The 10934-nt window shown below is 27.4% G+C and overlaps 1 protein-coding gene across 1 annotated transcript; it reads right to left on the minus strand.

The window, feature by feature from the left end:
• Positions 1 to 3149: 3149 nt before the first annotated feature.
• LOC126833636 (uncharacterized) lies at positions 3150 to 7078 on the minus strand. Its single transcript, XM_050565078.1, has 6 exons — positions 6885 to 7078; positions 6731 to 6793; positions 4448 to 4477; positions 4360 to 4386; positions 3829 to 3853; positions 3150 to 3456 (listed from the first exon to the last, which is right to left on the minus strand). The coding sequence occupies exons 1-6, from the start codon at positions 6952 to 6954 to the stop codon at positions 3318 to 3320; spliced, it is 354 nt and encodes a 117-aa protein (XP_050421035.1). The 5' UTR covers positions 6955 to 7078; the 3' UTR covers positions 3150 to 3317.
• Between the last annotated feature and the right edge of the window lie 3856 nt (positions 7079 to 10934).

The raw sequence follows: 10934 nt of genomic DNA on the forward strand, positions 1-10934 counted from the left end.
TTTATACGTCTCGGGACAAAATATATATTATAGGCAAATTGTGAAATGTAGTACCTTCCTTTTTTTTTTTATGTAACTCACTAAAAGTTTTAAAAGTAAATCATTAAAGAGCTCTCTTTATTGTAATTTAATACATAAAAAAATAATAATAAAGGAAATAAGTAAAAAAATTCAAAATCTTCATTAGCGGCTACAATTTATTACCTAATTTTTTTAAACATAATTTGATCATCTCCAGAAAATATTTATGTCAACTGAATGTATAACACGCAGAACATTGTTGTGTCGCTTTAACAATAATTAAATATAATATCTAGTATGGATACCTATTGACTTGGAATAATAGTTTCTGAAAAACCCTTAAACTATCCTTGTTATCGTCATGCTGGTTAAATTTGATTTGCCAATTTTCTATAACATCCTCACTCGCTACATTAATATAATATTAAGTTATAATTTAAATTTTTATGATAACTAGTGCCGTCGTTTGGGTAACGGTGGAGTGGGCATAGACAGCTATTACCTACAATTCTGGTGTCTGGCTGAGATTTAACTAAGTAGCTTAAAATTAAAACAACAAGCAGATGCTTGTAGCAAAAATAATTGCAAAGTATCAAAATTAATCATTTGTGAGCAGGTTTTTAACCGTTAAATTGAACTTTCTCGAAAACATGATTCGTACTAGTTGTATGCAATAATTATGGGCTAATTTTAAGTACATTATTGCCTTCACAGTGCTTTTATCAATACCCATTTCATATTTGTACTAAACAAAATATACTATCGGCGGCAATGTCACATTAACAATTTTATGCCTTTTTTTTAATGAAAATTATTTTATCGACCAGCAACTGTTTTCGTCTTAACCTCTTCCGTTTATCTTTCCTTTAATCCTGATCATTTTTATTACAATTTTCGCTGTTTAAATACTATTTTAAAACACTATCGACATTTCAAAATCAACAGTATTTGCTTCGTTTGATTGCCAAACCGCAAAAAACTTCATCACACATCCTGATTCAAGGCACAGTGATAGTTTTTATAAATTGTTTTTCCAATATGTACCTACTGATTTTTTTTTAATTAGTATAACTCAGTACATTTTTAAGACACGCGGTTCTAAGTACTGGCGTTTAGAAGAATATGAAAAGACTTTCGTGAATGATTATAGCTATAGTAAAGTTTTTACTTATTAAAAAAAAAGTTGTGTATACTTAGTATAGGGAATTACGATGTTACGGTAGTAGGTTTGTGGGTTGCAATGAGTAAGGGTGAATCAACAGAAAACAGCTGGTATCTCAAAAATATTTTTGCATTATGGTGTAGGTTTTTTTTTCGTCTGTATAGACAGCCACTTTTTTAGGGGTGCAAAGTTTTTTTGTGTTTTTAGCCGTAATTATAAGGTATTATTAGTTGAAAACATTTTTCAGGAGTCAGAACTCATAATTAGTCATGTATCCATAACAAATTAGACGAATAAAAAAATTCGGGAGTACATTTTTTTTTTTTTAATTGCCGGAAAACTGTTTTTTGCAGATGTTAAATGTTTAAAAAAAAATTATCGAATCATGCCAATATTTTTAATGGATACTATTTAGAGTGGCCCCGGTAAGTTTTGAGCGCACGAGCATAAGTTTTAGGTTTTAATGACAATTTTTAGAAGTGATGTTATCACATTCAGTCAGTTCGGTCCAACTTAAGTGTCGACCGCAATTTTAATGGCTCTTTAGGTTACTATTTGTTTCACGGACTATCACAGGCAGTAGTCGTACAATAATACAATACAAAAAAAATGTACTCAGACATTCTCATGTGTGCACAAGTGCCGAAATTTTATGATTTTTTTGAAAATATTTTCGATTTGTTATTATAACCTTAGCGTTTCCAATATAAAATTTGCTGTCAACAAAATCGCACACGGAAAAACCGAAATGTTGACAACCCCCCACCCCCCTCCTAGAAAGGTTGACATATTTTTAAGATTTAAGAACTGATAATTAGTCTGAAGATAGGTCTAACAAACAACATAAAACATCAGTGTAGTGTATTTATGAATAGGACTCGTTTACTTTTTTGTTTTTTAATTCTGTAATTCGATTTAAAGTTTTTTTTTTTTGTAGATCAAAGTAGGACAACGAATGATAACGAAATTTTGGTTATATATTTTATTAATTAACATATCCGTCTTAAGCAAGATGAGACCAATCATAGTGATCGTGTCTATGATAAAGAATATCGTCAGTCGTATGCTGTCAAAATAATATTTATCGAAAAACAGTAAACTCAGACTCGCATTTTGGTCATACAATTGCAATTACAGCTATACGTTTTTGGGTAAAATTTTGAAAACGTTTACTCGTTTTTACCATCTAGTACGTAGCAGCAATGTGTATAACGTTTTTTTTTCTCATTTAATATTATTTGTATATCAAACAGTTATGAAAATTGTGGCCTAAAATGAAACCACCGATTTGTTGAAAATTTACCACGAACAGCAAAATTTTAAAATTGATAGATCTATTTTATAACTTCGATGTGGAGCAGCGATGCTATTGGTTTTTGCAATGATGTGAGCTCTTTTTTTGTGTCTGTATATGCGTTGTAACTTTTTTAATACTGGACCAATTCGCTATAAATCACAAAATGTATCTACTTGGTATTGAGTGGGATGGATTTGAAATTAAAGTTTCAACATTTGGTTACATAGAGATGCGAAAAAGTATAATATCACATGTGTTTTGCGTATATTTGATTAAGCCAAGGTTAGACGACAAAAAGTGTTAACACCAACGGTAAAAAATTATATGATAAAGGTAATGTTTTTTTTGTGCTATAATTGTCTTTTTGGAAAATATAAAATAAAGTCAAGTAATAGTTTAAAATATTCAAATCAATGTAAATCTGTGATAAAGGTAGATTTCCAGATGATTTTTGGGACTAGGGTAAAATGAGAAACAAGCGGTTTTGGCTGATTAGACTAAAGTTGCTCTAGAGAGAAATATAAAAAAATATCGTTTACAAAAATAAGCACCTAACTGGTTGAGGGTTTATGTTATATTTTGCAATAGCTATAAAGAAGTTTTTTAGGAAAATTAGGTACCAAAAACACATGATTACATATATATGTTGATTAAAATATTTTTATTGTGTTATTAATTATTATGACATTATATTGTTATTAAAAATAAAACTATTATAATTTTATGTTTATTTAAAATTCAAAAATATGTATTATATTATTCGAAAATTGTAATTATAATATTTTATTCATGCTTTGTAGAATAATAAGTTTTATTTTCTTTTTTTCCCAAAATGTATCATCCTCTATTAGCTTTTATAGTTCCAAATTTCATTTTAGATACTTCGAAATAAATTCGTCTTCCGTATCTATTATTACTGCTTATATCCTTATCTAGTAGCTTATTGATAATATCAACGTAGGCCCAATCATCGTAACTAATAGGCAAGTAAAATAAAATAATTATACATTTTTTTTTTAAATATCAGAGCAGAACAAAAAATATATATATATATTTCCCTATAGGAGATACCTATTTGGTTTAGCACAGCCAATCTTTCACTTGAGGTAATGTCAACAATTAAAAAAGTGTCCCCCTTTTCCATAAATTAATAAAAAATATCCTAATTATCAGCGATGGAAAACGGTAACCAGCTTAACACTATTGTATTTGTTAAAACCCCCACAAAAGTTTATTACAATTATTTGTAGTATGATAGTCTGGTAGCCTAACTGATTTTGACCTTGTAAAAATACAAGTCGAAAGTGTTTTTTTCAAGTAAAGCGTTGATAACAATATGAATACTCACCTTTCATTTATAACAAACAACGGAGCTGTAAAGCATAAACGTTTTTAATGAAATACAATATATATATATATATATATATTATATAAAATATTTTACATAATTTTAAAATATCTGTGTTTAAATATTCTGCCATAGGAGTAGCAAATCGTGGGCACCCCATTCCCCTCTCTCTGCGCTAATTAAATTTAGGTTAAAATTACAGCTTTAACTAAAAGTTTAATTTAAAAAAAAAACCAAGCACAGCTAAGAAGTATTTATTTGAAATAACCGATTTGTTCATTTAGCAAGTCTATGAATATTATTATCATAGATTTTGTTGGGAATGTTTATTTAAAAGGTAAATAATATACTTTCAGTAATAATAATTTCTAAAAAAAACTATGACCTCCCTGATCCTAGTATAAGCCATCACCCCTATGCCCCAACTCATGTATATATAAATATACACCCTTGATTTGGATGTTTACCTGCGATGAAAATACTTAATAATACAATTTTACCTGAAACTAAATTAAAAAAGTTCATATTTACTTTTATCACTTTGTGGATTTACGCCATCTGCAAGAAAAGTAATATATAATAACATTTTATCCGAGAACCCGTATTATTATATTATTACCTGTTTCTACAAACATTATAAAACCCTTCTCTGGAATGAAAAAAAAAAAAATTAACAAACTAATTAATTATGTGATTACCGACCGACTACAATACTAGTTAGTATTAAAAGATTGGGTAAGATTCTTGTTTGATTTCGATTAAAAAAAAAACAATAGACTCTAATTTTAACCATTAAATAACTGTTTTAAAACAAATTAAATGAATGTCTCAGTCAAATTTGAAAAAAATGTTTTATGCCCCATAAATTATAGGGAATAATGAGGTGGATTTGAATATTTTTCATAATTTTATTTTATGGCAAATTTAAAGTTTGAGCATTCCGCCCGGTAGTTAATTGGTCTATACACTTTATAACACTATTCCTAACCTAGCCAATTAAGTAATATATAATGTATACATTTTTAAACAAATCTTTGTTTTTATTCAAATCTACTTCATCTCTATATAGTACATTTAAATCTAATAAGGGTAGATTGTGCATTACAGTTCATTTATTTTATATAAAACTATTTTCATTTATTTAATGCAAATATAAAACTTAAAAATTATAATATACAATATTTATAAGGCGTATTTGGGTTTTAAGCAAATTGTCTTGAAATTTAAGCAATTTTTAACACTTAACTTAGTGAGGAACATTTCATTAATTTGGTTTTTTGGTTCTTACTCTTTACTACACTATTATATAATCTTAATTTTAAATAAGACTTAGAAAATAAGTAATTTAAGAATAAAATAAAAAAAATATACGCCATGGTCTCAAATTCAAATCTATCCCACTTCAAAATTTGTATTATTTTGTATTATATCAGGTAAAATAATCATAATAAACCAACGTTAGGGAGATCATTAATATAATGCATTAATTATATATTCTATTAATTATTTATTCATTATATTTTATTTGTTTTGTTAAATACGTTGATTGAAAACACCATTTTGGATATGTATAATTATTTTCTACTTGTGATCAAAAAGGTTGCAAGTAAAACAATTCTTATGAAATAAAAAATAAAACACTCGATTCTTCCACTATTGTTTATTCTAGTATATACACTATAATATATCGTATGATAATTTATTATTGTTTTATTCTAACGATAGTGTGGTAACTTTATTAATTTATATTCAGTCTTTAAATTCTGATCTAGTATCACTTTAGTGTTAAGAACATAACACTTATGATTCTGCCTAAAAATCTGTTTGTATTAGTTAAGGCAATTTTTAAATTTGAAAAAAAATAACATGAGGTTATTAAACTATTAAAATGACATTAAAAAATAACCACACACACCCGTTTTTTTAGTATGACGACTTTTAAATGGATTTTTAGTTTATATTAATCCCAACAAAAACGCTTCGTTAACTCAATGTAAATGGTCGCTAAGTAAAAAAAAAAGTGTTTCAACATAAGCTATAAAATACAGGAACTAATTAAATACTACAATAAAACGTGTCTCCATATTAAACCAGTCATGAAAAAATCGTAATTAGTTTACTTGGCCGCAAGTCTAAGTATGGTTTCCTACTACTTGTTATAATAGGAATATAGTAAGAAAACTATAGCAGAAAAGCAAACTTCTACTTCTGGCCCGAGTAAACTAATATTCGATTTTTTCATGTCTGGTTTAATTTGTTGGCAGATTTTATTTGTTGACAACGTGGGTTTTTTAAAATTTTTTTTTAGAAAATGTGGTTTTAAAAAAAATTGTAGTAATTATTTTTTACTCGATAAATTACATGTACGATATTATATAGACCCAACCAAAAAACCAGTCTTAATTTCGGCCGTGATTCTTGTTATAATAGTATAACATTTACATAATATTATGAATATAGTTAAAATAAATATGCTTTTCTAAAAAAATGGTAAACAAATTTTGAATTAATAAAAAAATATTTATTTTTTTTTTTAAAAAAACCGTGCAAATGTCCCACGACTTTATTTTAAGACAAAGATTAAAGATGGTTAATATTATTTAAAATAGTAATTATTTTCGGGTGTTTTCAAAGTAATTGACGTTTTAATAAATGTGGTACAATTGATTGGCAAATTGTATAAAAATTATTTTTTTTTTAGTTGATATTTAGTTCAAATTTTTTTTAAATTTTTTACCATGTTTTAGAACAGTATGTGTTTTTTCTAAAAAAAATTACATTTACTATATTATATAGACCCCACTATAAATCAAGTCTTAGGTTCGCCTATGATTATAATCATAATAGTATAACGTTTACATAATATTACGAGTATAGTTAAGATAAAAAAAATTATAATTACTGTCAGTGAATTTATAGACAGCCATGGCATCCACTTTGAATAAATCTGGCGAAAATGTGATAGCTGCTTAGATAAATCATAGATTGAGTTAGTACATAATAAATACAATATGGATTATGGTATAAAAATAAATTATACATAAAATTATACGTACTATCGTCGTCGCCTGCAAACGTAAAGACAACAAAGACAAATAAAACAATAAAGTAACTGATGTTTGCCATTATAATGCGAATGAGAGTGTATTGCGGTAAACGAGAATGTTAAACGTTAAGAACAACCGTAGGAATGCGAGTGAATTTAACGATTGAAGATCCGAGTTACCTCGATGTGGACCCGTTAACAAAAAAACACAGAAACTACACCTGATCATACAGATTAAACAACAATAATTTAAAATATACCAACACATGTAATGCGTCTCAAAGATTTAGGAGGGCCCTCAGTTTTTTATTTGCAGAGAATAGGCCAGAAAAACATGTTGTAAAACGTTCAAATTGAATAAATATTGTTCACTGTTGATTCAGCCAAAACATTTCCCACTTTTATTATTAATATTAGTATTCAGTCCTCCTAAAACTTCCTAAAACTTTGCTCGAGCAAGATAAATATAGACAAAAGTTTCCATTCCTTCTAGGTGATAGGGTTTTGAAATAGGAATTAGGGTAGACATTTTGCGTTGGCTTTAAATCAAGGTTATCATCCCAAGTAACTAAATATGCACTTAAATCACATTGCACCAACAGACAGTCGTTATTTGTACAAATTTTCCTGTATATCTTAGAAAGGTTTATAATTTTTACTGATATTCAAAGGTAGCTTTCAGATTTTTTAAAAAGTCAGCACTTCCTCAGCCCCTCATCCTCTAGTTGCGCCATTGATTGTTTTTTTTTTTAGGAAAAAAATGTAATGCCGTATTGTTGTTATTCTTACATTAGGTTATCAAATACAGTCGGTACGTTTTATTATCTCTATTGGCTAGAAATAATAGCTACAATGTATACCAAAAATAATATTTGGACATCATACACAACTAACTCGAAATTTTTTTCTCCTGAAAAAATTCAGAGATTTCTTTGAATTTTAATTTCTGTGCTTGAATTGATTTATTTTTTGTTCAATATTTACTAGTTTAGTAATAATAAAGAACATGTTTCCGTCTTTACCCCAACTAGTCTTATGGTTATAGTTAATTGTAATTATTTATAATGTTAGAGAAAAAAAAACACACATTGAATGTTTCTAAAAATTCAAAAAGTTTAAGAGAGAATTCTGTAAACGGAAAACAATAAGAAAATATAATATAACTATTGAATGCTGTCTGTATAATTTCCATATACAAAAATTTACTGGATATGTGACTTCCTAAAGAAATATTATGTTATTGTCTACTCCCCTGAATATTAGGTTAAATTAATCAATTTAAATAACCAATAGCTCAATGGAAAAAAAAACTATAAAATGACAAATTTTAGTATTAAGAAGTGAAAAACGTGTGGCGAGACTGTACTAATCCATATCAAACTCAAATAACATAATTTTCTACATAGACATAGATTTATAATTAATTCATAAAAAAAAAATGATTGGTGTAATGGGTGCTTATTTTTTTTAAAAGTGGTAGATTTATATAACATTATCTACCCATTATTTTGAATTTCAGACTATCAACTCTAGGTAAATCTATTTATTTTAGTATTGACCTATCATAGAGTAATTGTGGAAGTTTAGAAGAACTATAGCAACTCACAGAAATAATAACTCTCTCCCCCCCTAACAATGCAAATAAACATTTAAATAAGTATTGTTACGGTGCAGTGCGGCTAGTGGATCACACCAACGACTGTCCGCCTTCTAGGGCTAAATTAAATTACACTAACCAGGACTAAAAGCTACCCTGTATCTACCCTAAAATATCCCTGGAGACCCTTTATACAATTATATAACAGAAGCCTCTTAGTCTAAGTACACTTTAAGTTTTAATACATAAGCAGAAAAATATCGTGCGCGTGTGTTGTTCAAATAGTAACATGTTTTCGTGTTAAACTAAAAAAAATATGTAGGTTACTCATGTAAAAATACATAGGTTTAAATGTTGAAAAAACAGATATTATACATATCTGTTTTTTGGTGTCTGATGTCTCAGGTTTAACTACTTTTGATATTGTAAATTACAATTCAATTAAAATCATGTCAAAGCTAAGGTACGCCTATGTAAAATAATATGGTTTCTAGGCCGAACTGTTTATCAAGTCTCAAAAGGCCTAACTTTACTTCAACATGTTTCCAATATATTTTTGTATGCAATCTCAAACTCAATTAAGCTATCAGAATATCATATGCAATTATTCGTTTAACACTTTTTTGGAGTAATATGAAATAATGTAAATCTTAGCTTCTTAACGTTGTCAATGGCTGGCTACAAATAAAAAATAAAATGTTTAATCGACCAAAATACAAAATTACAGCTCTTTTGACTTTTATCTTCTTTTGAAATTCTACGGGACAGAGGCTTCTATAAGTACAAACATAGTTTTAGAACAGAAACAGAAAAATATCGTGCACGTGTATTGTTCAAATATTGTGTTTTTATTTTTATTTATGGATTAGAAGCTAGTTCAGAATTTTTGACGATTAAATGGAATGATTTTAATTTTAGGAAATTTGAGATCTAATTGTTTTCAATGCTGCTGTAAACCTGATTACATAAATTGTAACCACACAAATTAGTAAACTAATCTCGTTGCCATATTGGGTAGTTAGAATAAAAAATAAAAATCTAACTAATTATTTCCCACAATGGCTCTTCCTGCAATGTTAAATTAAGACAATTAACTTCTTTGGGCATTATAGACACTTCTGTGTTTCAACATTATAAATATTGTCATATTTTTGAAAAACAAATCAAAAACAAAAATAGTTTCCCAGAGTATGATTTGTCTGCATAACGTGTATTATTTTATTTTTTGCATTTTTCTTAATAATCGCCAAAATTTAACATAAAACATGTAATGTAATATTGTGAGGGAAATTGTAATATCTATGCAAAGGAATAGAAAACGAACGGATTGATGAAAATTAAAAGTTCAAACGGTAAAAACGTTTGAAAAAATTTCGTCTAGAAATTTTCGGATTTAAAAACATTTGTTGCTATTTGAAAAAAAAAAATAGGTCGATACTTGTTTACGTGTACAAGTATGGATGCGGGTTTTTTCAAACGCGAACATGTGTTTTTATTTTCATAAACGTGCAGACCACACATTTTAAAGAATGTCAGCGTTTGAACTTTAAATTTACACCAATCTGTTCGTTTTTTATGGCTTTGTAAATATAATATGTTTCCCTTTATAAAATAAAAGATGAAAATTCAAAATATTGAAAAATATAGCGAAATATGTCTACCTATAAGCAGAGAAAATAAGTTATTTTCAAATACCTATTCATTTTATCTACTTCTATATTACCACGTTGAACCCGTAGGTATATTATATAGGATTTGGCGTGATGGACACATTAAAACATAAAAATATATAATTCATTTGTCTTCTATAATTATTTATATTAACTCAACCGTTTATTAGGCATCGCTCAGAAAATATGGGAAACCCCCTTCCAATATGAATAATTAACTATTTATAAACAAAATATTGGTATAAATTCAATAAATATAAGTTAAATGCAGAATAAGCTCAAACCAAGTTTATATTTTTACAATTATTTTAAATTGTCTATAATATTATTACCATATTATTTTGTTTCCACTCAAATAAATTTAGCTACATAAAGAGCTTAGATATTAGAGTAAACAAAATTGTATGTATTAGACTATTTCACAAGGACTGTTTGCAATGTAAACAAATACCAAATGTCTGTTGATATCATAAAGATTCAACTCTAATATTGCTCTTTAGCAAAAACCCGTTGTTTTCATATTTTGTTTTGTCGTTAGTGTGTTTAAGTGTTTAACACATTAAAGAATACACACACCCAAATAATGTATAGTTTTGTATTTGGTCGAAAACAAGTTCTCATTAAAGTTATTTTTATATTGCTATTATACTATTAGGTATATAACATACTAATATAATTTATGCTACATTACCCCTTTTGTCATGTACCTATAGTGCCCTTAATCCTTATACCTTTAATCATATGACATTTTATGCATTCAACTTGTGGTTTAAATTTTTTTTTCAATCCAATG

The sequence above is a fragment of the Adelges cooleyi genome, unplaced genomic scaffold, assembly GCF_023614345.1.
Source record: "Adelges cooleyi isolate 19-005CV unplaced genomic scaffold, UGA_ACOO_1.1 ACOO_flye_CR_arks_rails_tigmint_CR_PRNA_2, whole genome shotgun sequence".
Lineage (NCBI taxonomy): Eukaryota > Metazoa > Arthropoda > Insecta > Hemiptera > Adelgidae > Adelges > Adelges cooleyi.

What these genes read in the sequence shown, in the direction of transcription:
- LOC126833636 (XM_050565078.1), bottom strand. Translation starts at nt 6,954, where the DNA reads ATGGCAAACATCAGTTACTTTATTGTTTTATTTGTCTTTGTTGTCTTT. An exon ending in GTTTGCAGGCGACGACGATA is followed by an intron (nt 6,794 to 6,884) that starts GTACGTATAATT and finishes TTATCTAAGCAG; the next exon opens with CTATCACATTTTCGCCAGAT. An exon ending in TATAATGTTTGTAGAAACAG is followed by an intron (nt 4,387 to 4,447) that starts GTAATAATATAA and finishes CTTTTCTTGCAG; the next exon opens with ATGGCGTAAATCCACAAAGT.